General features: G+C 53.5%; 3 protein-coding genes across 4 annotated transcripts; 2 read left to right on the top strand and 1 right to left on the bottom strand.

Annotated features, from left to right (window-relative positions):
- The first annotated feature begins 630 nt into the window (after positions 1–630).
- IL27 (interleukin 27) lies at positions 631–6,834 on the top strand. Its single transcript, XM_004268634.4, has 5 exons — positions 631–1,957; positions 3,997–4,169; positions 4,254–4,352; positions 5,233–5,391; positions 6,293–6,834. Exons 1-5 carry the CDS (start codon positions 1,927–1,929, stop codon positions 6,542–6,544), a joined length of 714 nt encoding a protein of 237 aa, XP_004268682.1. The 5' UTR covers positions 631–1,926; the 3' UTR covers positions 6,545–6,834.
- On the bottom strand, positions 6,078–11,115 carry APOBR (apolipoprotein B receptor). Its single transcript, XM_004269005.4, has 4 exons — positions 11,017–11,115; positions 8,034–10,676; positions 7,678–7,940; positions 6,078–7,587 (listed from the first exon to the last, which is right to left on the bottom strand). Exons 1-4 carry the CDS (start codon positions 11,071–11,073, stop codon positions 7,518–7,520), a joined length of 3,033 nt encoding a protein of 1,010 aa, XP_004269053.1. The 5' UTR covers positions 11,074–11,115; the 3' UTR covers positions 6,078–7,517.
- Positions 11,114–24,424, top strand: CLN3 (CLN3 lysosomal/endosomal transmembrane protein, battenin). Of its 2 annotated transcripts, XM_049699379.1 has the most exons (16): positions 11,114–13,045; positions 13,234–13,350; positions 13,471–13,549; positions 15,950–16,046; positions 17,157–17,228; positions 17,638–17,717; positions 17,855–17,940; positions 18,566–18,638; positions 18,724–18,867; positions 19,690–19,802; positions 20,901–20,947; positions 21,029–21,097; positions 21,197–21,252; positions 21,391–21,484; positions 23,796–23,936; positions 24,043–24,424. In XM_049699379.1, exons 2-16 carry the CDS (start codon positions 13,311–13,313, stop codon positions 24,160–24,162), a joined length of 1,311 nt encoding a protein of 436 aa, XP_049555336.1. In that variant the 5' UTR covers positions 11,114–13,045; positions 13,234–13,310; the 3' UTR covers positions 24,163–24,424. The 2 variants fall into 2 exon arrangements, with proteins under 2 accessions (XP_049555336.1, XP_049555338.1); XM_049699381.1 differs by having other exon boundaries at positions 11,114–13,350.
- The last annotated feature ends 1,392 nt before the right edge of the window (positions 24,425–25,816 follow it).

Genomic DNA, 25,816 nt, shown 5'->3' with positions numbered 1-25,816 from the left:
ATGGCAGGAAGGGATGAGCCACTCAGGGGAGAAAGCCCATGCCAAGGGGTCTGGACACAGAGAAGGCTGGGGAAAGAGAACTCTGGAGAAAGCAGTGAGGGCATTCTAGGCAGGGAGACCAGCTTGAGCAAAGGCAAAGAAGCAGTTGGTGGAGCAGGGAGAGGGCTGAGGCACGAGGCTGGAGGAGTCAGCTGCAGCCAGACTGAGAAGGGCTGAGAAACAGCAAGGGCTGGGAGGTCTCTGAGAAGGTTGGGAAGGCCAGGAGGTTGTAGTCAGAGAGTGGGAGATGGGGTTCAAAGTTTGAAAGGTAAAGCAGTTCTGGATGATGGCAAAGAGTCAGGAGCGGCTGTGGTCGGAGGGGTGAGTGGGTGGCCATGCCTCCTGGACAATGGCAGGACTTGGGGATGTGAGGAAGACCAGCCAGGGCCTCTGCCTGTCCTCACCATCAGTCTGAGGATGGATGGGACCCCCCTCATTGAGGAGCACCAGCTGCATGGCATGTGGGGGAATGGGATGCCACCACTGGGGGGCACTGTAACGGAAACTGGTCTGGGCTAGGCAGGTGCCAGCCGCTCTTCCTTTTCCTTCTCCTCCTGCAGCCCTCTGGGATTGCTCCCCCGCTGGTGCTGGTACTTCCCTGGCAGTTGGTCCCAGGCGGCCCTGCCCAGGCACGGCTGAGGAGGTAGGGTATAGGAAGGGGAAGCCCCCTTGGTTTCTGTCTCACAGCAGGGACCCAGCAGGGAAACCCCATGGGTCCTAAAAGGAAAGTGGCAGCAGTGGGCTTGGGGGAAGACCAAGAAACCCCCATCTTCTCCCTGAAGATGGGAAATCTAGGGTGGGGCTGAGGGCGGGGCTGTGCTGGAAGGAAGATCTGTAACCGGCCCTGACGGCCCCTGACAGCCGTCTACAGAGCAGAAACACCAGAACTATTCTGGGACCTGGCTGAGCCCTGATCCTGACCTCACAGAACCCCAACCTGGCCACAGACTGAGCCCTGACCCTGGTCATCAACTGAGCTCTCATCCCAGCCCAAGCCTGAGTCCTGACCTGAGTCACAGGCTCAGTCGGAACCTTGGCCGCAGACTGAGGTCTGGGCCCCATTTGGCTTGAGCTCTAAGCCCAATCCTAACTGGCCCCTTGCAGAGCCCCCAGGTCATTGATAGCTCTGACCCCAAACACAGGCAGAGGCAGGATGTTGGTCCCAGACAAAGCTCTGAGTCCAGCCCTAGACCAAGTCCTGATCATAGTTATAGACTGAACACTAATCCTGGATCTGCCTCTGGCTGAAGTCTGAGCTTGGCCCTGAATGAACGTGTTCTCATCCAGCCCTGACCCTGACTATAGACTGAACTCTGACTCTGCCCAGACTGAGACCCCACGGCCTCACACAAAACCCCATCCCAGCTACCCACTGAGCCTTGACTTCCCTGGCACTCCCTCCCTCAGCCATCTGGTAAACCAGAAGAGAGTAAGGATGACTCAAAACCCCAAGTCCCCTCTAATGGGCAATCCCCTTACCTGGCCATCCGTCTTTTGAAGGACAGTGAGCTGGTGATGGCATTAGGATGATGATGACAAAGAAGAGAAACAGGAGGGGGTTAGAGTCTCTGGGATCTAGCAGCAAGCAGAGCAGGGTGGCTCACCCAAGAGTGGGGAAGTGAGGGCAGGGCTGGACCTGGTAGAGCAGCAGGGAGTCAGGAGCTGCGATTGACCGAAACCCCAGCTTCCCACCACCCTCACTGCACCTCCCACCCCCTCTGGGAAGGGAAATTACATTTCCCCATTTTAGCAAGGGGTGGTGAGAGGGAAGACTGAGTGAACACAAAGCCGAAAGTACAAGCAGGACGGAAAGTGAAACCGGGCGCAGCCCCCAGTATAAGACTCCCCCTGCCCGGGAGATGGCTGTCCAAAGAGGCTGGCCCCACCATGGGCCAGACGGCAGGCGACCTTGGCTGGCGTGAGTTTGAGGCCAGGGCTGGGGCAGAGGGGTGGGGGGCCTGGCTGAGACTGGGCAGAGGATGGGTGAACTTGCCTGCTGTGGATGGGCGCCAAGGGCTGAGGTGCTACTATGTGGGCAAGACTAAGGATACAGGATACAGCTGACTGGAGGATGGGAGTGAGACAGGCATAAACTGGGGAGAGGGGATGGGGCAGAGGGGTAGTGATCAAGCCAGGGCTGGGCAGAGGATGGGGCAGGGCAGGTTGGCTGGCATGAACGGGGGGACAGCGTTCTGCAGAAGGGTGGAAGTTTGGTGAGGGCTGGGCTGAGGATGGGAAGAGTTGACTGGCATGAATGGGGAGAGTCGGGCAGGCGCTCTGACCAGGACCAGGCGCATAGATGAAGCGTTTATTTGGGGTGAATGAGCAGGGGCCAATCAGCTTGGCTGAGAACTGGGTCTGGCTAGAGGAAGAACAGTTGGAGCAGGGGGCTGGGGCCAAGGAGTCAGCAGCCTAACTGGGTCAAGGGTCTGGAGTTTGAAGCTTGGGAGGAGGTCCAAGCTACAGATGGTGGCTGAAGAGCTCAGAGGCTGGAAAGAGAGCTCTAGACAGAGGAGCCGATGGTAGGGTCAGGGTAGGGACCAAGGGCTGAAAGACGGGGACAGAACCTTCAAAGGCTGGGCGAAAGCCCCAGGATTGGCTGCAGAGGGGAAGGAGAAACCAAGGGAAGGGTCTGGGGGCTCCAGAGCTCAGGCAGAAAGCAGGGGGTCAGTAAGAGACGGCACAGCTCAGTTCTGGGTGGGCAATATCCACCAGGGCCTCGGGGTGCCCACCCATAGAGCTAGGAAGAACCCCAGTCTGCCTTAAGTCTCCAGGGTGCCACAGCGGACCCCAAGCCAGGGAGCCTGAATGCTACAGATTGCAGGCATGACCCACCACCTGTGTTAAGTCCATGGGTGTAGTGGAAGCGCCCAGAATCTCCCCTCAGTCTTTACTGAGAGTACATTTCGAGGAGCAGAGCCCAGGGCTTAGAGATCAAGGATGGATAGGAAAGAGGCATGGAGAGAAGGGGGGGCAGGAACAGACTTCAACTTAGTGACCAGTTTTGGTTTGGGTTTCGAGAAGAATTGTGTAACTCCCTAGTGATTGCTAGATTTCCTCTCCCTGAAGAAGACATGGCCCTCTTCCCAGAGCTCCAGCCCCACTGCCCCTCTTCCTTCTTTCCAGGAAATGCAGGGCAGGAAGCACTTTCAGAAATCAGCCAGTCTGACTCCCCCATTTTACAGATGGGAGCCTGAGGCACAGAGATAAGACGTGACTTGTTCAAGGGAAGAACCCAAATGAGAAACAGGTTCAGCCTCCCATTCCAGACCCTCCTCCCTCTCCTGGCACCCCGTGTTCCTCCCAGCCTGCAGAGTGATCTACCTGCCTTGGGGGAGGCTGGACCAATCTGTCCTTCTGACTCCCCGGGATAGAGCCTCAGCATCATCAGCCCACCCCTGGGGCCCTGGTTCAGGTCATCAGAGCCGCCTGGCTGAGCCCGGGGAATCCTTGGCAGAACAGACCGTGCCCACGCCAGGGGAGGTGGCGGTCTCCTCTGAGTTCCCTGGGGGAAGCATGCAGGCTCTGCATTTGGGCAGATCTGGAATCCAGTCCTGGTCCCCTCACCCTCTGGCTATGTACCCTTGGGCAAGTCAACCTTACTGAGCCTCACTTTCCCCATCTGCAAAATAGGGAGAATAATAGCACCCAGGCTGCCACATACCCTCGTGCAGTTTGTTCACTGAGAAAGACACTTGGCCGAGGGAGATAGTGGGGTTCAAGATGCAGCCCGAGATCTGCTTGCAAAGGCGGGCACTCTGTGCAAGACTGTGTCTGCCTGGGGGAAGGGGCACTTTCCTTTCACTGTACAGAGATGCCATATGGTGTCTCAACAGCTTGTTAGTGGTTTTGAGGGGTCAGTGAGATGACACAGAGTGTGCCTGTAGTCCCTTCCCTTTCCTGAGTTCTTTTCCAGCTCTTCCCCTCATCTTGCCCGCCCCCTCCTCATTGCTCCAGGGGTCAGCCTTTTGCTACTCTCCTTGCTCCTGGCTCGAGCTGGTGTCTGGGGATTCCCGAGGCCCCCAGGGAGGCCCCTCCGGAGCCTGCAGGAGTTGCAGAGGGAGTTCAAGGTCAGCCTGCATCTCTCCAGGAAGCTGCTCTCCGAGGTTCGGGTCCAGGCCCGTGACTTTGTGAGTCTCCCTAATGCAGCTGGCTCTGGGGATGGGAAGATCTCCAATCCCCTCGGGCCCCCACTAAAAGACCTTGCCCCATAGGCTGAATCTCACCTGCCAGGAGTGAACCTGGACCTTCTGCCCCTGGGAGAGCAGCTCCCCAACGTTTCCCTGACCTTCCAGGCCTGGCGTGGCCTCTCTGTGAGTGGCGGACTGGCGGGGTGGGACAGGCAAACTGGCAATAAGGCTGGGCTGGGGGGATGGAGATAAAGTTGGGGATTGAATTGAAGATGGATTTGGGGATAAATTGAGGGAGAGAATCTGGATGAGGCTGGGTAGGTCACTGAATATAAAGATGAGGCTGGAATAAAGAAATGGCGTTAGGAAGAAGGTAAGAATGAAGCTGAGCAAGGAAAGATGTGGGGATGGGAACAGAATGGGGTTGGGGTTAGAGGTTAGTATGGAGGAGGCGTGGAGCTGGTATTACGAGTGAGAATGGTAAGAGGTTAGGGATGGGAAGAAGGTTGGGGATGAGAGTGAAAATGAAGTGGGGGATAGAGAAAGAATGGGGATCGCTGGTGAGGATGGGAATGGAATGGGGTTGGGTAGAGTTGGAGATGGGATGGAGAGATGGTGACATTGAGGCTGGACACAAGAAAGAGGGATGGAATTGGGATAAGCATGGGAACAAGGATGGGAAAGAAGTTGAAGACAGAATGAAAACAAGTGAGGAGATGGAGATGGGGCGGGGCGGTAGAGAAGGGAATGGAATGGGGTTGTGGGTAGAGAGTGACAGAAGGATGGAGATGGGGTTGGGGGTTGGAGATGAGCTCGGGTGTGACTGAAAATGAGGTTGGAAAAGGAGATAGGATAGAGATCAGACACAGTGGAGATGGGAATGGTGATGAACATAGGAAGGGAGTAGGGATGGAGATGTGGTTAAGGATGAGAATAGATATGGGGACGGAATGGGGATTGGAGTTCATGCTGGGAATGGACCCAAATACAGATGAGGTTGGGTTTGAAGTGGGTCATCCTTGGCCTGCAGGCCTTTCCTGATGCCTTCCCTCCCCTTCCACAGGACCCAGAAAGACTCCGCTTCCTCTCCATGACACTTCACCCCTTCCATACCCTGTTGGGAGGGCTGGGGAGCCAGGGGTTCTGGACCAGTTCAGAGAGGTTGCAGCTGTGGGCCATGAGGCTGGATCTCCGAGATCTGCAGCAGCACCTCCGCTTCCAGGTAGAGTGCCCACCCACCCTCCTCGACCCCCAGAGATGAACACTCAAAATTGAGGCTCATTGGTTCCCTTTGAAAACAGCCCCTGCCCAGAGGTAGGATAAGTCTGGAAGGAGATGCTCAGATCCTCTGAGTGTGTGTGTGTGTGTGTGTGTGTGTGTGTGTGTGTGTGTGTGTGTGTGTAGGTGTACCAGGTCCTATACCAGGTCCTACCTCTGCCCCCTGAACCTCTGCCTTCTCTTGGGGTCTTGGTCTTAAATGAGAGAAGCCAGGACAGCATCTGGCATCAGCAGGCCCTACAGCAAACAAAGCACGTTCCCTTCTCCCTCATCCTCTGACATCACCAGATTCTCCTGAACATTTCAAAGGGAAACAGGAATTTTACCCTTAATAAAAGAATAGAAAATGAAAACAGCATAAAAACTAACCATATCACCTTTCTGCCCATTTCTGATCTTAAGACGACGCTTAAGAGAGGAACTTCCAGTTCCCTGGTGGCCTAGTGGTTAGGACTCCAGGCTTTCACTGCCAGGGACCAGGTTCTATCCCTGGTAGGGGAACATCCCGAAAGCCCCATGGCACAGCAAAAAAAAAAAAAAAGAGAGAGCAAGAGAAAGAGAGGACCTTCCAGAGTCCCCAGTCCCCCGGGCAGTCCTGGATGAGTGAGAGCCAGCTCCATGAGCACCATCTTGCTCTGTGACTTCCATTTATTTGAACCAAAAACAAAATCAGGCAGTTCACATGAAACGATGACATAATGGAGGATGCGAAGTAGGGGTTGTCCAGGGAAACCATGCCCTTGTGGTCTCTGATGTCATTCTGCACCACTGGGCACATAAAGGAACAAGGATTCATTCAGGGTCTCAGGCGGGCCATTCTCTGACCCATGGGTCTCTCCCCACAGGTGCTGGCTGCAGGATTCAACCTCCCTGAGGAGGAGGAGAATGAGGAGGGGGAGGGGCTGCTCCCAGGGGCTCTGGGCGGCCCCTTGCAGATGTCAGCCCAGGTGTCCTGGCCCCGGCTCCTCTACACCTACCAGTCGCTACACTCCTTGGAAATTGTCTTGTCTCGGGCGGTGAGGGACCTGCTGCTGCTCTCCCAGGCCGGGAACCCAGCCCAGGCCTTGGGGTTCCCCACACCCAGCTCCCAGCCCTGATGGAGGGTGACTTCTTAGCCCCTTCCCTCCACCCATCAGGACTTGAGGACTGGAGTCTGGGCCAGCAGACAGGCTCCGGCTCATCTGCCTTAGACAAGGCACGACTCCACTGTTCTCCTGCCCCAGACCCTATCCAATAACTTAAGGCCCCTCCAGTCCTTGCCAGATATTTATTTCTTAGATATTTATTTATTGTTTAGAAAAATGGTTTATTTATTGTTTCGCGGACCTGCTGGTCATCCTCAGACTAGGCTGCCACGCTGGGTGCCTAATAAAGCACTCTCGCCCTCTCTCTGCCTCGGCTTCTTTTCAGAGAAGGGGTCCCGACACGCAAAGGGGCCCTGGAACAGAGTCTGCGGCTTCTGGTTACCCTGGACTCCTCTCTGATCTTACATTTTTGGGGTTCCTGGCCCACCTTCCCCCACTCTGGCTTGTTCAGCTGGTGGCTGCCGTAGTAACCAGCAGAGTTCTGAGACCGAGCTCCCACTTTGGAAGCTCAAGGCAGCTGGTCTGCTTCTCTTTGGTTGCAAATGGAGCGCCACCGGCCCTCCTGACCTCTTCCTCCAGGCCGGCTTCAACCTCAGAGGTTTGCGTTAGTCCTACACAGCTCTCCAGGGCCTGATGGGGGGTTGAGAATCCGGGGGGGGTCAAGGAGTGGGCGCAGTAGAGGGGGAAGGCTGTGGAGAGAACTGTCTCTGTCCTCGCTCCATCCTCCAAGCAGCTGAGGCAGGTTGGGGAGGTAGGCAAGGCAGGCCATCAGAGAGAGATGACCCCAGCGGGGCAGTGGTCCACCAGCCACATTGGAGAGTCAGACTCCTTAAGTTCATGGTTCTCGCAGACATCTGGTTCTGTCTGCTCCGTGAATGACACACCAAGAAACTAAGGCCCAGAGGGTGGAAAGGATGCGTCCAAAGCGGCAGAGGGAGTCAGGCTGAGCAGGGTTCAACCCAGCCTTCTGAGCCTCACGTCCCAGTCACTGGGGCTTTGGCTGGCCCAGCCTGGCTCGCAGCTCCTGCATCATGCCAGGGTGTGCCAGGCCAAACCTGCAGACGGAAGACAGGCCGTGGGAGCTGGTGTCCAGATGCCGTCAGCCTCCTCCCCATCCCAGGCCGGTCACCTCCCCCTGTGCTTACCTCTGTCCCAGGGGCCTTCTGGCTGGCAATGGAGTCCCTTCAGGGCTGCAGGAGCTTGGCTCCGGGGCGTGCTCTGGCTCGAGAAGTCTCTGTTCGGGGGCTACCAGCTCTTCCTCCGGTGGGGGGCTGGGAGGCTCCTGCGGTTGCTCAGGGGCGGGGTTCCGTCGGAAAGAGGGCCGGGAGCGGCGCTGTGAGGAGCTGCGGGAGAGGAGGGCTCGGCTCCTCGGGACAGAGACGTCCAGGCGAGCCCCGGGGAGCAGGGCCTACGGGGAAGAGGGCACGGGGGGTACCACGGGGCCGGCTTCAGCTTCGAGATTCTGCTCTGTCCAGCCCAGGACCCTACCTGGAGCCCTCACCTCACTCCAGCTGCTGTGAGCATCCCCACATGGTCCAGGCTCAGCCTCTGCAGGGTCCTGGTTGGTTGACTGGTCCTCTTGGCCCTGGACGCCCTCCAGGCCTTCTCGGTCAATCTCCTCAGCCTCTGCCTTTTGGTCTCCAGTCACCTCGATATCCTCCACCGCAAGGGGCCTTTGTGCCTCTCCCTCGGGGTGCTTGTCCCCGTGCTGCCCCTCACTGCTTTGCCCCTGCTCTGTCCCTTGCCATCCTCCAGCCTCTTCTTCCCACAGTGTGTGCCCTCCTGGGAGGCCCTCTACCCTCACCACCTGGGAGCCCGAGGTAACGCCATCCATCCCCCAGCTTCCTTCTGCTACTGCGGATTCCTCCACCTCAGCCTGCTGTCCCCCGGGCTCACCCTCCCGAGGGGCCTCAGAAGCCTCTGCTTGGCCACCTCTGCCAGGCGCCTCCTCCCCTGCTGAGCCCTCCAGGCCAAACTCCTGCCCACCTGTTTTCTCCCCCTCTGCAGCCACTACCAGGTCCTCACCTCCGCTGGCTTCCTCTCTCCCTTCTGAATCCCAGTCTCTCCCGAATGCTTCCTCAGCCTCTCTGCCGGGCCTGTCCCCAGTCCCAGGAGCCCTTCCATCCAGAGCTGCCTTATCCTCTACGATCTCGGTAGCCAAAGAATTTGTCTCCACGTCGTTGCTGTCCTGGAGACTCAGAGCCTCCGCCTCCAGCCTCCAGCCGCTCCCGGATGTTCTGTCTGCCCCCCAGGGCACGGTGGCCTCCACCTCCTCCTCCTTGGTCTCTGTGGCGTCTGACTCTCCCAATGACTGGACGGTCCCTGCTTCTGCTCCCTGCCTTCCACCCAGCTCCTGGTTCTCTGCTCCAGGGGTCTCCCCCTCCTCTGCTCCACGCCAGGCTTCCTTTGCTTTCATCCATTCCCCACCTGCCTCTGGGACTTCTGGTCGTGCAGACTCTCGGCCTCCTTCAGCCTCCGCCACTGGTGCCTGGCCTCCTGTAGCCTCCTCCTTCCCCTCTTCAGCATCTGCTTTTTCCTCCTGGGTGTTCCCTCTCTCCACATCCCTTCTTCTGTCTTCCCAGGCTTCCGCCACAGAGCTGTTAGGTTCTACATACCCCACGTTCCTGGGATATTCCTCCAGGCTCCTCTCTGTCTCCTCCCTGCTCAGGGCTGGAATGCTGCAGAGCTCTTCCTTACATGCCTGCCCTTCCTCAAGTTGCTCTGTGGGGGTCTGGGGGCCTCCCACCAGCTCAGGTTCTTGGCCTTCAGTGACCCTGTGCTCAAGGCCACCCCACCCCACCTCCAGTGCTTCTCCCCTGGCCTGAGCCTCTTCCTCCCCCCTCTCCCTGCTGAACTCCTTCTTGGGCCTGGCCTCTGGCGTTGCCTCCAAGTCAACGTCACCTTCAGCCTCATTTGCTGCTTTGTCCTGGAGCAGCTCAGCCTCTGCAGCCCAGCAACTCTTCTGCTGTTGCTCGGCCTCCTCTGCCTGCACCACCTCCTTGAGACTGGTTTGAGCAGCCCTGATCTCTGAGTCTTGCCTCTCCACAGCCTCTCCCTCAGCCTGATCTGCCTGGCCCTCAAAGCCCTCCCCTCCCTCCGCCTCTGACTCCTGACCTTCCTCAGCTTCCCTCCCTGCTGCCTGGTCCTCGGCCGCTTCTTCCACTCTCTCGGTTCCCAGGGCCTGGGTCTGTTTGGGGAAGAGGCTCACTTCAACCTCTCTATTCTCATCTACCTCCTCCTCCTCCTGGCCTCCCTTGGAGGTCTCCTCTAGGGCCCAGACTCTCCCAGTACCCTCTGGGATCCTTTCTCCTGGGACTGCCCCATGTTCAGTCTCCCCAACCCCTGGGAGGTCAGCCTGCTCCCTGCCTGAGGTTTCCCTGTCCTCAGATTCTGCCCCTGGCTCCTGTGTCCCCTGTGCCCTTGTGCTTCGGCCACCCCTTACCACTACCACCTCTTCTTCCCTCCCAGCCCCTTTGGCCCCAGGCCCCCGGATCTCCTCTGCAGCTGTCTCATCAACCCCCTGCTCTGATTCCTTTCTGTCCTCTGCTACCTTTTGCCCATCAACACTCGCCGTCCGCTCAAGCTCCTTGTGCCAGGTCCCCTCTGACTCCGCCCCTCCAGCCACCCCTGGCTCTGTTGCCCTGACCTCTTCCTCCTCCTCCTCCCGTTCCCAGGTTCTCAGTGTCTCCTCTCTCTTTACTTCCTGCTCATCGGGCTGCTGACTCTCCTGGGCTTGGCTACTCCTGTCTCGACCAGCCTCAGACCCTGCCTCAGATTTCCTTCTGGGCTCCAGGGGGATACTTGAATGCTGGCATCTCGTGGCCGTGGCTGCCTCCCAGGCCCCAGTGTCCTGCCTATCTGCTTGAGACCCATGGGAGCTGCCTTGTCTGCCACCCCAGGTCTGTTCTGTAGCTGAGCTTTCCTCCTGGCACCTTCCAGCCTCTCCAGGCCCTCTCAGCCCTCCATCCCCCTTGCTTTGGCTGCCTCCAAGGCCCTCCACGGCCTCCTGGGCTTCCTCCTCTACCTTCCCCCCGAGGCTTCTTGCAGCCACCTCCCCCAGTTCCTCAGCTGCACACGCCTCCCTCCTCTCTGCAGTGGGGACATCATCTCCCATAAGGTAGGAGACAAAGGTGCTGAAAGACTCCTAGAAGAAAAGAGGGATGGGGACAAAGGTATTAAGAGGAAGCCCAGCCCTCTCCCTCGGGGCCCTGGGCCAGAGGGACTCGGGAGAAGGAAGAGGGGTTCTAGGATCTAGGAGGAGGAGGGGGACAGAATCTGCAGAAGGAGCAGGAAACGGCCTAGATTAGAGGTGTGTGGATGTGTTTGTGGAGATGAGGGGATTGAAATCCAGAGAAGATCGGGCTAGCAGGCTGCCTGATTGTGGGGAAGGAATCTTGAGTCTGAGGAGAAGCTCAAAGGGAGAAGGGAAGGTGAGACCCCAGGGAGCAGGGTGAAAATCTCTGGCCTCTCTTTGCCCCTCTCACCAGTGCCCCCCTCAAGGCCTGATGCAGCCCAGGGAGATGTAGCCGGAGGAAATCCATCCTGTCTGTCTCTGTCTGTGTGTCCAGAAAGCTGACAATGATTGTCCCCACCCACCAAGCCAGTCTTCCCCAGGACCCAAGACACTTCCTCTTCCCCTGTCTCTCCCTGACGCATCCCCACCCCGAGCCCTGCCCACCTTCCAATGCCCACAGCTGCTTCCAGCCCAGGCTGGGAAGTGGGTGTATATCACACAGGGGACTCAGGTGGTGTACATTCGGAGCTAAAGGGCAAGGGAGGAGGACCGAAAGGAAAGAGCGGGAGCAGGAGACCTCAGAATTGGGGAGGGGGGAGGGGCATGTGGCAACTGCAGCTCAAGTGACTCAGGTCTTGTATTTACACCTCAGCCGTTTCCGTCTCCCCCCAAAGCCACAGCCTCTCTGTGAGAGGAAGCTGGGGTTTGTGGTTCCTGTTTTGCCTGGGGACAAGGAGTAGGAATGAGGAGGGGGCTGGTAAGAGCTCTGGCTTCTCATTTCAGGGTCATTAATGCTTCCCCAAGAGGAAGAAGGGGCTGGATTGGTGGCTCCAATGCCCATTCCCTCACCTGTAGTCATTCTTGCGAAACGAAACTTGGCTAAACTTTGTACTGTTGTTATTCACGTCTACCTCCCAGCCTCCTTTGAGTTCCTTGAAGGTGGAGGCCATGTATGACACGTTGCTGAATTTCTAGAGCCCGGCATGGGTAGTAGGATCCCATTTTTCATTGGTTGAGTGATCTGGGAAGCAGACCAAAGGGGGTACATTTCGAACAGCAGTCTGAAGGCCTGGTGGTGAGAAAGAGCTGGGAGAGGTGGGCACTGACTTTTGGAAGCCCACAAGAGAGATTAGCAGGGGAAAGACGTGATGAAGAAAATTCAGGATGTTGCTTTACCACCTAGAGGAAGGTAAGAGAATAATCGCTCCTTATCTGGGACTTTGTGAAGTGACCTTAATCGACACCTTTTCCTTGGGTCCCCTCCCTGAGCCTCACTTTCCAAATTTCCAATTAGAGGAACTAGATGAGATCACAGAATCAGAATCTTGGGCCTTAGAATCATCTGGTCTAAGCACACTTAATGCAGGCAGGAATCCTGCAGCAGCCAGCACCCCTGCCTCTGGTGCTCTATTTCTTTTTTTGTTTGTTTGTTTGTTTGTTTTTTGCGTTACGCAGGCCTCTCACTGCTGCGGCCTCTCCCGTTGCGGAGCACAGGCTCCGGACGCGTAGGCCCAGCGGCCATGGCCCACGGTCCCAGCCGCTCCGCGGCATGCGGGATCCTCCCGGACAACACAAACCCGCGTCCCCTGCATCGGCAGGCGGACTCCCAACCACTGTGCCACCAGGGAAGCCCTGGTGCTCTATTTCTTATTGCCGAGTCTCTAAGGTCACCTTTAGGTCTAACGTTGTATGTTCATCAGTAAATTTCCTTTTTTGTTTTCTCATCTGTAAAACCAGGGTTGAACTACTACTTTGGTTCTAAGATAATTTGAGAAAGGGGCTCTGTTAACCACCTTGGATACTGCCAACAGACAATTCATGAAATCTTTTTAGGTGGGTGTTATCTTTATGTGCAGTTTCTAAAGCAATCTAAAGGCAACAACAGATAGAAATAAGAATGACCTGAAGCTGGCTGCCTTTGTTGTCAGCCAGAAACAGTACCGGCTAGGCAGGTGGCCATATTTATTTCTGGCAGTTGCAGAGGAGCTGAAGCCATTTGCAGCCATGATTAGTGCTGGTACGGTAGATCACGGCCTTGGGCGTCCCCAACTAACGTCATGGTTCTTCTTGCTGATCCTACCTATCCCAGTTTTGAACCGGTGGTTCCAGGGTTCTTCCAGCCTCTCTCAGTCCCCTGCCCCGAAACTGGGTAGGTCTAAAGAGAAGATCGAGAAAAGACCCGGAAGTGGTGAGGACCTTCAAGCACGTGATGAGGGACCGACAGGTGCTGTCACGTGATCCGTCATTCCTGAGTGCGGAATGTTTAGGTGCTCTTAAAGGTACAGGCTGCAGGGCCCCCTGCTTTAGAGGGGGCGGGGGCAGAGTCCGACGGGTGGGGCGTGGTGGGGCGTACGAGGGCGCAAGATGGAGGCTGGGGTTAGGGCCGTGGCTCGTAGAGGCGCCAGTGCAGCGGAGAAGCCGGAGCTGGGACCGGCAATGGGACGTTGATCCCTCTCACCTGTCATAGACCCTCATCCGCCTCATCGGAGCCAACTCTGAACTCTCGCTGACTTTGGACCCCTCGGGGGACCTGAACTTGATGCCATGGGAGGCTGTGCGGGGCGGCGCCTTTCGGATTCGGAGGGTGAGTATTCCTGCCCACCCTCACGGGATTGACTTCCTCGGTCCCGGGAGAACGCCCGTTGGCCCATCGTGCACCTGAGAGTGGGGTGGGGGTCAGGCCCTCTTCTTTTCCCCCTTCCAGGAGAGGAGGCCAATCCGGCACTTAGGCCCCCGCCGCAGGACCGTCAGGGGACCCATTGGAAGAACGCGGTGGGCTTCTGGTGAGTGGCCTGAATAGGGTGGGAAGAGGGAAGCAACAAGAGGGGTGAGAAAAGAGAGTTGAGCTTCCAAAAAGGAGCTGAATCCACAAAATATTTACTGAACCGCTTGGTTTGCCCTGAGGCCGTGTGTAAATTTCCCAAATTTTGCTCATTCCCTTATCACCTTCCCCTTTGGGCCAGCTTCTCATATGACCTGCAGGGATCTTTTCTTCATGTTTTTACTCCAACCAACTCAGCCTTTATTTTATTTTTTCATGAAAATAATATCTATTCAAATTCAGAATTCGTGTCTCTGAAATTTTCTGTGTCAGCGTTTCTGAGATGAATATCAGTAACAAATCATTTAATTTCTAGACAAATCTCAATGTCATCGGTTATCTTCTTGATTTTAGTTTCTCTGAATTTTCGTTTCCTCCGCTGTAAAATGGGCTGATAGCAGGCGCCTTGCCATGTTTGAGGATTTTATTTTATTTTATTAATTTTTATTGGAGTATGGTTGTTTTACTATGTGGTGTTAGCCTCCACTGCACAACAAAATGAATCAGACATACACATACAGATATCCCCTCTCTTTCGGACTTCCCTCCTATTTAGGTTACCACAGTGCATTAGGTAGAGTTCGCTGTGCTATACAGTATGTTCCCATCTGTTGTCCATTTGTACATAGTATCAATAATGTATATGTGTCAATCCCAGTCTCCCAGTTCCTGCCTCCCCACCCCTTTCCCCCTTGGTATCCATACATCTGTTCTCTACGTCTATGTCTCCATTTCTGCTTTGCAAATAAGATCACCTATACCATTTTTCTAGATCCCATATACATGCGTTATTATATGATACTTGCTTTTCTCTTTCTGACTTAACTTCACTCTGTATGACACTTTCTAGGTCTATCCACATCTCTACAGATGACCCAATTTCGTTCCTTTTTATGGCTGAGTAATATTCCATTGTAATTATGTACCACATTTTCTTTATCCATTCCTCCATTGATGGACATTTAGGTAGCTTCCATGTCCTGACTATTGTAAATAGTGCTGCTATGAACATTGGGGTGCATGTGTTTTTTTGAATTATGGTCTTTTCTGGGTATATGCCCAGTAGAGGGATTGCTGGGTCATATGGTAGTTCCATTTTTAGTTTTTTAAGGAACCTCCATACTGTTTTACATAGTGGCTGTATCAATTTACACTCCTACCAACAGGGTATGAGGGTTCCCTTTTCTCCACACCCTCTCCAGCATTTACTGTTGGTAGATTTTTTGATGACGGCCATTCTGACCGGTGTGAGGTTATACCTCACTGTAGTTTTGATTTGCATTTCTCTAATAATTAGTGATGTTGAGCATTGTTTCATGTGTTTGGGCCATCTGTATGTCTTCTTTGGAGAAATGTCTATTTAGGTCTTCTGCCCATTTTTTGACTGGGTTGTTTGTTTTTTTGATATTGAGCTGTATGAGCTGCTTGTATATTTTGGAGAGCCAACTCAGCCTTTAAATTTGTAAATACATGTACTTTTTAAAAGAAAACTGTAAATCACTACTCTGGATGGAAAGCCAGTATTTTCCTAATGCACATTTAAATAAATGCATCACTACCTTTTAAAAGTCATCCATCTACCTCCTAAAATAATTCGAATACTGAGCTTTGGGAAATACTTCTAGCACTAACCTAAACATCAAGGACTTGGGTAACAGATTGGGTTGGAAGTGAGGCTCTCTCTCTGAGCCTCAGTTTCTCAGCAGTAATATGGGAAAAGCAGCAGTACCACTTCAGAGGCTTGTGAAAAGGACACATGATATCCTGGGGCTGGGTCCTGTTCCCTTCCCATCACTGATGGCAGCTCTGGGAGATGAGAATAAGTGAACCAGATCCTTCATAGATCATGTAGGGTATTATCTTGTTTTGATCTCTACAGCACTCTGTGAGATAGTCAGGAGAGAAGTTTGAATCCTCATTGTACACATGAGTAGACTGAGGCCACTCAAGTAGGAAGTGGCGGACTTGGGACCTGAACATAGTCCTTTGGATTTCAAGCCCCCAGTATCTTTCTACCATACCACAGTCAGAGACAGTGGATCAGTGGATGAGAAATGCCCGGGGAACTGAATCATGGTGGGAGCTTGGAGGAGAGAGTCATCAAGGATAACTTCCTTCTCTTCCTGGGAGAGGTCTCAGAGATTAGATATGAACCTAAGTTTGTTGTCCCAAAGCCTGTATGTCTAACCTTCTCACTAAATGGGGATGGGGTCTGGCAACAGAGAAAAAAGAAGGCACAGGAAAGGGGGAGGTTTGGTGCTAGGGCTGTGGATAGATTGTATATAATTATATGTCTATTCTTCTATGTCAATTATATCTCAATAAAACTGGGGGGTGGGGGGATCTGTCCTGCTCACTCCAGGCTCCTGGGCCTCTGCAACAACTTCTCTTACGTGGTGATGCTCAGTGCTGCCCACGACATCCTCAGTCACCAGAGAGCACCTGGGAACCAGAGCCATGTAAGTGACCCTCTCTACCACCACCACCATGTTTAGTCCCTATGGGAAGATGAGGGACTCACCCTTGGGCAGAAACCCACTTGAAAAGTTCATGGAATGAGGTGGCTAAGGGGTGGGGCGAGATGGCTAAAGTTCCCAGACCTGAGAACAGGAAGCGTCTTTAAGAATCAATTTGTTCTTGTAAAGCAATTGCAAACTCAAACGTTGGCCGGGTGGGACTATAGTCTAAGGCATGGTTTTTTGTTTCTTTTTTTAATTAATTAATTAATTAATTTATGGCTGCGTTGGGTCCTCGTTGCTGTGCACGGGCTTCTCATTGCAGCGGCTTCTGTTGTTGCGGAGCACAGGCTCTAGGTGCGCGGGCTTCAGCAGCTGTGGCTTGAAGGCTCCAGGGCACAGACTCAGTAGTTGTGGCGCACTGGCTCAGCTGCTCCGTGGGATGTGGGATCCTCCTGGACCAGGGCTCGAACCTGTGTCCCCTGCACTGGCAGGAGGACTCTTAACCACTGCGCCACCAGGGAAGCCCTGAGGCATGGTTTTTTAACTCCAGCACTGTTGATGTTTTGGGCTGGATAATTCTTTGTTGTGTGACTTTCCTGTGCATTGTAGGATGTTTAGCAGCATCTCTGGCCTCTGCCCACTGGATGACAATAGCATATCCCTCAGCCTCCAGTTGTGACAACCAAGAATGTCTCCAGACATTGCCAAATGTTCCCTGAAGGGTATAATCATCTCTGATTGAGAACCTCTTGTCTATGATGAGCTGGAGGATGCAGGCCCAAGGGGAACAGCTACCACCTTGCAGGTCCAACAGGGAATTTGTCCAAGAATAGATTTTTCTGGAAACCCAAATTTTTTAAATGAAAGTTCCCGAGTGTGTTACCCAAATAAAGTCACTTACAAGGCCATCTTTGGTGTGTGGACCATTAGTTTGAGACTTCTATGGAAACCTCCCCTTCCCCCTTGTGCACATAGAGGAACTGAGGTCTTAAGAAGCCAGTGCTAACCCAAGGCCATCCTTCAAGTTAGAGCAGAGCTGGGAATGGAGCCCGGCCCTGTTTGTCTGCCCTCCTGCCTCCCTGGGTGAAAGACTTTCTTGTCTCCCATCAGGTGGACCCAGACCCAACACCCACCTCCCATAATAGCTCATCTCGATTTGACTGCAATTCTGTCTCCACAGCTGTGAGTACCCATCTGGTCCTCCCTTTACCCTTACTCTGGGTCTGTAGACCCCACCCACACCCCCTCAGCACCCAGCTGGTACTATCATGACTCCACTAATTAAGACGGCCATTTACTGAGCCCTTTCTGTGTGCAGCGTATATTAGCTTATTGAATCCATACAACAGTACTGAGTTAGGCTCTGTAATCATCCCCGTTTTCCGAATAAGGAGACTGAAGCTCAGAGAATGTGAATACCTTGACCCACAGCTAAGGAGAGGCAGACCTGGGACTGGAACTCAGATCTGTGTGACTTCAGAGCCTGTGTTTGTAGCAGTCTAATGGGCTGGTTTCTATCTTTCCTTGGCCACTTGGTTGGGAGGGTTGTCCCTGGGAAAGTCTGGGGTCTCACTCTGTTCTCCTGTCCCAGGCGGTGCTCCTGGCAGACATCCTTCCCACCCTCGTCATCAAATTGCTGGCTCCTCTTGGCCTTCATCTGCTGCCCTACAGGTCTGGGTGGAGGTGGCGGGAGGAAAGGCAGGTGGGATCTGACAGTGGGGAGGCTGGGAGGGCAGAGGAGGTGGCGAGAGGGCTGGGGAGCTGAGAATGGCAGCTGACCGTCCCCCCCGGCCCATATCTCCCTTCAGCCCCCGGGTGCTCACCAGTGGGGTTTGTGCTGCTGGAAGCTTCATCCTGGTTGCCTTTTCTCATTCGGTGGGAATCAGCCTGTGTGGTGAGTGTGAGGTTTTGTGTCAGGTGGGGGGTTCAAAGGAACTACAACAGAGCATTGGTGGGGGTAATCTCCTCAGCTTCCCAGAGGAGAGGGATTATTTTTGTAACCCCCGAGAAGCATGCTAAGACTGTCACAATAGGGAACGGGAGGTGAGGTCGATTTGGAGGGGTAGGCGGTGGGGAAGATGGGAGGAAATGGACAGATCAGATGGAGATCAAGATGAGCAGTCCCAAGCGTCTGTGATGGAGGTGGAGGAGGCATCAAAGATGAGTTCTTGGGAATTCCCTGGCGGTCCAGTGGTTAGAACTCGCTGCTTTCACTGCCGTGGCCTGGGGTCAACCTCTGGTCGAGGAACTAAGATCCCGCAAGCCTTGCGGTGCGGCCAAAAAAAAGAATGAATTCTTACTCCTGATTTGATAATTGGGCGGATGGAGGTACCATTCCCTATGAGAGGACATGCAGAGGAAGGGGTTGGTTCTACTTCAGATCTGGAGCCCAGCCTATCCAAGGGATCTGTGTTTAGCCCCTCTGTGCAGATGCAGAGGAGGCTGTGGCCACACCCCTTAGGGAATTGAGGCTATTGGGGAAAGGCTAGGTAGGTATGGCCGTGCTTGTCCTTCTCCAGGTGTGGTCTTGGCTAGCATCTCTTCAGGTCTGGGGGAGGTCACCTTCCTCTCACTCACCGCCTTCTACCCCAGGTAAGCAGGCAGAGCAGGGAGTGAGGGGAGGGGTTCCCACTGCTGGCTTTGGTCCTTCTTAGGGCTACTGTGTTCTCCTTCTCAGGGCTGTGATCTCCTGGTGGTCCTCAGGTACTGGCGGAGCAGGGCTGCTGGGGGCACTGTCCTACCTGGGCCTCACCCAGGCTGGCCTCTCTCCCCAGCACACCCTGCTGTCCATGCTGGGTATACCCGCACTGCTGCTGGCCAGGTAAGCGGCCTGGGCTGGGAGGAAGAGGGATTCGAGGAGAGAGAACTTGCACGATCCCAATCTTCAGATCCCTACAGCCATGTGGGGGGATGTGGGTTCTGGACTCCAGTAGGCCCGAGTCTGAGTTCTGGGCTGCCACTTGTTAACTGTGTTGTATGGGACGAGTTACTTTACGTCTCTGACCCTCAGTTTTCCCATATTTCAAATGACGGTGGCTTTCCTTGCTTCCCCGTGCGGTGACATGCGTGAAGCATTCATTACAGTGTGGTTCCCACAATGAGGGGGCAAGGATAGACTCTGTTCATTTTGTGTGTATTTTCATGTGAATTAGGAAAAGTTTCAATTGGTCGACCAAACCTGTGATTTCACAGATTATCGCTTAGGATAAGGCCGTGTAGAAAAAGTGAATCAATTGAAAGGGAAATATTAAATAAAAAATATTATACACAGAGGGAATGTGGATATGGCAAATGTCATGAAGGCAAAACGTAAGTGACCAAACTTTGGAAACTTCTGGCCTAGCACAAAATGAACACGTGATAAATGGTAGCTAGAGCGATTATTAGAAAAACAACAACAAGAAAACAGGGCTGACACGCTTGGCGTGAGCCAGGAATCAAAACGAGGGCCCATGGATTAGAAACAACAAGGAGATACATTTCAGTTCCAGAGAAAGAAGCATTTTTGCGCAGTTGGAGTTCTCTGGCCAAGGATGGAGGGCCTTGGCAGAGAGGAGGAATGAGGGGGGCTGCCCTGGGAAGAAGTGGCCTTTCCAGCCTGACAGAGGCTCTTCAATCTTCTTTTCATTCTTCCCACTTCCAGCTATTTCTTGTTGCTCACGTCTCCTGGGCCCCAGGACCCTGGAGGGGAAGGGGAGGCAGACACGGCAGCCCGGCAGCCCCTGATAAACAGCGAGGCCCCAGAGTGGAAGCCAGGTAGGAGACACAGTGACCGTCAGAGCGGTCACTTTCTCTGAGTTTCAGCCTTTTCCTCTCTACTGTGGGCAGTCAGAAGAGGGAGTGGATAGGCGTGCTGGTTATGGTGAGAGCCGATCACATTCATCTACTCAGGAAATACTCACTGAGTACTGACTATGTGTTATACCATTCATAAACAAATAACAGAATCTGAAGCACGTTGTTTTCACACGTTGATAAGTACTAGAAGAACATAACAGAGTGATGTGCCTAGAAATGACAGATGGGGGGACTTCCCTGGTGGTCCAGTGGTTAGGACTCTGCGCTTCCACTGCAGGGGGCACGGGTTTGATCCCTGGTTGGGGAACTAAGATCCCACATGCCGTGCAGTGCGGCCAAAAAAAAAAAAAGCAAGAAATGACAGATGGGGGGAGGAAAGGGGTTCTATTTAGAGAAGGTGGTCAGTGAAGGCCTTTTTGAGGACATCTCATCGGGCTGAAATATGAATGACAAGGAGTCAGCCCTGTGCACATCCAGGTGAACAGGTTTCAGGTAGAGGGAAGAGCAAGTGCTAAGGCCCTGTGGTGGGAATGAGCTTGGGTGTTCAAAACCAGAAAGAAGGGCCCACTGTGGCTGGGTAGGGGTGTACCGCCATCAGGCTGTACAAGAACCATGAAGAAGTCTCATCTAGTTACTTTTTTTTTTAATCATGGTAAAGTATCCATACCATGAAGTTTACCAATTTAACCATTTTTTTTTTTTTTTTTTTTTTTTTTTTGCGGTACGCGGGCCTCTCACTGTCGTGGCCTCTCCCGTTGCGGAGCACAGGCTCCGGACGCGCAGGCTTAGCAGCCATGGCTCACGGGCCCAGCCGCTCCGCAGCATGTGGGATCTTCCCAGACCGGGGCACGAACCTGCGTCCCCTGCATCGGCAGGCGGACTCTCAACCACTGCGCCACCAGAGAAGCCCACCAATTTAACCATTTTTAATTGTACAGTCCAGTGGCGGATGTGCTTTCACACTCCTGTGTTGGCTGGCTGACTCTTGCACACCAGCACCCCTTTTCTGAGTCAGTGTGCCGACCTCACCTGCCCTTCTCTCCCTGCCCCCTGCAGGCTCCAGCTCACACCTGTCCCTTCAGGAAAGGTGGACCGTGTTTAAGGTACGGACGGTGGCTCTGGCGTGTCCCCTGCGGCCAGTGTTCATCTCCCAGCCTCCCGCTTATGTCTCCTGACCCTTCCAGGGCCTGCTGCGCTACATCGTCCCCTTGGTGCTGGTTTACTTTGCTGAGTATTTCATCAACCAGGGACTTGTGAGTGAGGGCTGCCGGGAGGGGTGGGGTGTGGAAATAGTGATGAGGGTGGGGACCCACACATCCCCGTCCACCTCCCCCGTCTGGTCCTTGCTGCAGTTTGAACTCCTCTTCTTCCGGAACACGTTCCTGAGTCACGCTCAGCAATACCGCTGGTGAGAAGACTGAGGGTGGGTGGCAGCACGGCAGTGGGCTGGGGGGCGGGCCTTTGATGGTAAGGACTGGGGTTGGGAGGGGCTGCCCTGCCGAGTAGGCACCAGAGGGGCTTCCTCTTACTCCCTGCCCCCTTGAAGGTACCAGATGCTGTACCAGGCCGGCGTCTTTGCCTCCCGCTCTTCTGTCCGCTGCTGTCACATCCGCCACACGTGGGCCCTGGCCTTGCTACAGGTACTGAGCCCCTGGCCCTCACTCTCCACCTGCCGTGGCTCCCAGATTCCCTAGGCCCCAATGCTTCCCTCTCTCAGCAGGGGTTATTGATTGCATACTGTCATGTTCTAAGCACGGGGAACAGAGGCCAGCAGGGATCTGTGTAAAATGAGTGGCCTCAGGAGCCAGGCAAACCTGGATGCAGATCCCAGCTTCTGTACTCGGTAGCTGTGTGATTTAGGGCAGGTCCCGGAACTCATCTGAGCCTCAGTTTCCTCATGTATAAATCAGGCATGGTTGTAAGAAATAGAAGTGCGAAGAATGAAAGAACAAGAATCTGTATTGTGTCTTAATCAGCTAGAAGCACTTATTTAATGATTATTTGCCCAAGCCTCATGCAGAGAGGCAGGCTTTCAAATAATGTTTCCAACGATAAGAAAATGTTCAGTTCTTTTATTCTGGATGGTTAATTACAATAGAATCAGTGACATTGGAGTCAACAGGTTATTTATCTCAAGGCCGGTGAGCAAATTCATGGCGAAGGTCATGTAAGTGATTAAGCTTTAAATGAACGAAAATACCTACAACAGTCTAACAAAAGGAGTTTTACTTAACCAGCATTCATGTTTCATTGTCACATGTCTACGGCCACTGAAGGTAACTATTAAAAAAACTTCAACTCTTTTTTTTTTTTTTTTTGGAAAGAGAACATGATTTTAAACATTCACGTCTTCTTACTTGTTTCTAAATGTCAGAGTTCTCGGTCGTCAGACTTGAAAACACTTTAAAACAAGTCATTGGCAACCTCCAAATTATTCTCGGTGACTCTAATATCCCTCTGGGCCATAATCTTGGGACCAGACGGGCATATAAAAAATCGCCTTTAAAATAAAGCTTCAACTCTTACAGGAAAGTTTTTTGCCCTTTTCAATAATTCAATTCTGTGATAACAATATAGAGAATTATGGTAGATGACACTTTAATGTTATGTCAACAGCAGGCAGATATCCTCTAACTTCCTTCCTTATTTGCCTGAGCAGGACTGCCACCCCAGGGCTTTGTACCCGCCAAGTCCCAGATTGTATCAACAATTCTTTTTTTTTTTGACCGCACCACACGGCATTTGGGTTCTTAGTCCCCCGACCAGGGATCGAACCCATGCCCCCTGCAGTGGAAGCACGGAGTCTTAACCACTAGACCGCCAGGGAAGTCCCTGTATCAACAATTCTTAACTCAGGGTTCTACATTAGATGCCACTGAAATGTGTAGCTTATGATTTTAGCTATAATTTTAACCAAGGTTGCTTCATAGAATTAGCAGCTTATAATCATTTAATTCCATTACAGAAAGTGTCTGGCCTAATGCTCCAGATGAAAGCATCTGCAGTGTTTCTAGGGTCATATTAGTATTACCAGGGTGTGTTCTTTTAAATGCAGATCTCTGAGCCCACCTCACTCTTCCTGAATTAGAACCTCTGAGGGCAAGGCCTGTGTAGGTAACAAGATCCGCAAGTGATCTGTGTGTACATTAAGCATGTGAACCACTGGGGTGGCCTACACACTGGGGAGGCAACCCTGTGCACTGAGGACCGGGACAGTGGGATCCCCTGAAGGACTGGGGCACAGAGAAAGGGACCTACACCCTTGGGTGGGGTCAGCGAGCCTTCTTAGAAGGCGTGGGGACATCTAAGCCACGGTTTCTCAACCTTGGTGTTATTGCATTCCGGGCTGGATCCTTCTTTGCTGTGACGCTGTCCTGTGAGCTGTGGGATGTTGAGCAGCGTCCCTGGCCTCTGCCCACTGCATGCCCGTAACACCCTCCCTTCCCGGTTGTAACAACCAGGAACATCTCCAGATGTTGCCAAATGTCCCCTAGGCAGCAAAGTCACGCCTCGTTGAGAACCTCTGGTCTCACCATAGCCTCAGTTTGATAAAATAGAGGGGAACCTCTCCATTCAGGAAGACTCTGGGAGGAGGAATGAGATCATAGGAGTGAGAGTGACCCTGATCCAAGCTGAGCTGTGAACGGTGGTGACGAGGGGCGCCCAAGTGGGGGAAGGTGGGATAGCATCACAGGCAGAAGGAGTGACACGGGCAAAGGGAGGAGGGGAGGAGACCCCCAAGGTCTAGGATGCTGGGATGCAGTAGGGAGAAGGCCTACCCCAGATCCCAGGATCTGGTAGGCCAGCTGGGTGTTGGGATTTGATCCAGGCCTGTCAGCCCTCATCCTCATCAGCATCTCTCAGAAACGGGGCCCGCTGGACGGGATGTCACCTCCCTTCCTGCCCACCTCTGGTCCCAGGCTCAGCCCTCCCCTCCACCTGCACCCACAGTGCCTCAACCTGGCCTTCCTGCTGGTGGACGTGTGGCTGAGCTTCCTGCCGAGCATCTACCTCGTCTTCCTGATCATTCTGTATGAGGGACTCCTGGGGGGCGCGGCCTATGTGAACACCTTTCACAACATTGCCCTGGAGGTCAGCACCAGTCTGTCAAGGGCTGTGGGCGGGTGGCCTCTCTGGGAAAGTGCCAGGCAGAGGTAGCTAGGACTGAAGCCTCACCCCTGCTCCCCACCCTCCCCAGACCAGCAGTGAGCACCGGGAGTTTGCCATGGCAACCACCTGTATCTCGGACACCTTGGGGATCTCGCTGTCAGGGCTCCTGGCCCTGCCTCTGCACGACTTCCTCTGCCAGCTCTCCTGACACTCTGACTCCTTGGAGCATAGGACACAGTGACCTGGGCCCACACTGACAGGCGGGCAGGTCGGACCGACCCCAGGCCCACGGCCCAGAGCCCACCCGTGAGCTCTGCCCCCAGCCATCCCTACACAGCTGGGATGTAGAAAAGTGCTGAGGTCCTGTTCCCCTTTGCTGGAGGGGCAGCGGTTTTCTTCCACTCCCAAGCTGCTTTCGGGGAATTTCTTTGTATTATGCTTTCAGAATAAATGCCTATTTTATCAATTGACTCTTGTGCCATTTTTCTCTCTGAAAAAACATTTTCTTCTATTATAAAAGCAGGAAGCTCACTTTGGAATATATACAGGAGCGTGTAAAGAAAGTCTTTCAGCAAATTGTCTAGTCTTTGAGGCTTTGCTTATTTGTTAATTCCTTTATTCCTTTACTCATTCATTCACTGTGTGGGACAATCTGTATGCATTTTTTCCCCAACACGTAAGTTTCCAAACTTACAGAGAAGTTGAAAGAACTTACACAATGATTATTGATGTAGGTACCACCTGGGTTCTACAATGAATGTTTTGTTCAACTTTTTTTTTTTTTTTTTTTTTGCGGTACGCGGGCCTCTCACTGCTGTGGCCTCTTCCGCTGCGGAGCACAGGCTCTGGACGTGCAGGCTCAGCCGCCATGGCTCACGGGCCCAGCCGCTCCACGGCACGTGGGATCCTCCCAGACGGGGGCACGAACCCGTGTCCCGTGCATCGGCAGGCAGACTCCCAACCAGTGTGCCACCAGGGAAGCCCAGTTCAACTTATTTTTGTGATGCATTTCAAAGTAGGAGGTTGACTGCAATACACCTCCCTCTAAATGCTTCAGCATGCACATTTTTACCTAGAATCCAGTCTATTTTACAAGTCCCTTTTTTAAAAAATTTATTTATTTTTGGCTGCGTTGGGTCTTCGTTGCTGCACGCGCAGGCTTTCTCTAATTGTGGCGAGCGGGGGCTACTCTTCGTTGTGGTGCAAGGGCTTCTCATTGTGGCTTCTCTTGTTGCGGAGCATGGGCTGTAGGCGCTCGGGCTTCAGTAGTTGCAGCACACGGGCTCAGCAGTAGTTGCGGCTCGTGGGCTCTAGGGCGTGCGGGCTTCAGTAGTTGTAGCGCACAGGCTTAGCTGCTCCATGGCATGTGGGAAGTCCCAACAGTACCTTAAAAAAGGACTTGTAGAGGGACTTCCCTGGTGGCACAGTGGTTAAGAGTCCACCTGCCAATGCAGGGGACACGGGTTCGAGCCCTGATCCAGAAAGATCCCACGTGCCGCAGAGCAACTACACCCGTGCGCCACAACTACTGAGCCTGCGCTCTAGTGCCCGTGAGCCACAACTACTGAGCCCACGTGGCACAACTACTGAAGCCCACGTGCCTAGAGCCTGTGCTCTGCAACAAGAGAAGCCACCGCAATGAGAAGCCCACGCACTGCAGCGAAGAGTAGCCCCTGCTCTCCACAACTAGAGAAAGCCCGCATGCAGCAACGAAGACCCAACACAGCCAAAAATAAATTAATTAATTAATTAAAAAAATAAGGTACTATTTATATACAGTAAAATACACAAATCATTATATATTTTTAAAGTAACTGAGGTTGGCTTAGCAGTATTTCCCATACTTCACTGTTAACCGTCTC

Source organism: Orcinus orca, chromosome 16 (genome assembly GCF_937001465.1).
Source record: "Orcinus orca chromosome 16, mOrcOrc1.1, whole genome shotgun sequence".
Classification (NCBI taxonomy): Eukaryota; Metazoa; Chordata; class Mammalia; order Artiodactyla; family Delphinidae; genus Orcinus; species Orcinus orca.
The sequence above is the reverse complement of the archived record's forward strand: the minus strand, read 5'-3'. Positions and strand labels throughout refer to the sequence as shown.

What these genes read in the sequence shown, in the direction of transcription:
- IL27 (XM_004268634.4), top strand. Translation starts at nt 1,927, where the DNA reads ATGGGCCAGACGGCAGGCGACCTTGGCTGGC. An exon ending in GGCAGGCGACCTTGGCTGGC is followed by an intron (nt 1,958 to 3,996) that starts GTGAGTTTGAGG and finishes TCATTGCTCCAG; the next exon opens with GGGTCAGCCTTTTGCTACTC. An exon ending in AGGCCTGGCGTGGCCTCTCT is followed by an intron (nt 4,353 to 5,232) that starts GTGAGTGGCGGA and finishes CCCCTTCCACAG; the next exon opens with GACCCAGAAAGACTCCGCTT.
- APOBR (XM_004269005.4), bottom strand. Translation starts at nt 11,073, where the DNA reads ATGGATTTCCTCCGGCTACATCTCCCTGGGCTGCATCAGGCCTTGAGG. An exon ending in AGGCCTTGAGGGGGGCACTG is followed by an intron (nt 10,677 to 11,016) that starts GTGAGAGGGGCA and finishes CTTTTCTTCTAG; the next exon opens with GAGTCTTTCAGCACCTTTGT. An exon ending in CTCACAGCAGCTGGAGTGAG is followed by an intron (nt 7,941 to 8,033) that starts GTGAGGGCTCCA and finishes TCTTCCCCGTAG; the next exon opens with GCCCTGCTCCCCGGGGCTCG.
- CLN3 (XM_049699379.1), top strand. Translation starts at nt 13,311, where the DNA reads ATGGGAGGCTGTGCGGGGCGGCGCCTTTCGGATTCGGAGG. An exon ending in ATTTCATCAACCAGGGACTT is followed by an intron (nt 21,098 to 21,196) that starts GTGAGTGAGGGC and finishes TCCTTGCTGCAG; the next exon opens with TTTGAACTCCTCTTCTTCCG. An exon ending in GGGCCCTGGCCTTGCTACAG is followed by an intron (nt 21,485 to 23,795) that starts GTACTGAGCCCC and finishes CTGCACCCACAG; the next exon opens with TGCCTCAACCTGGCCTTCCT.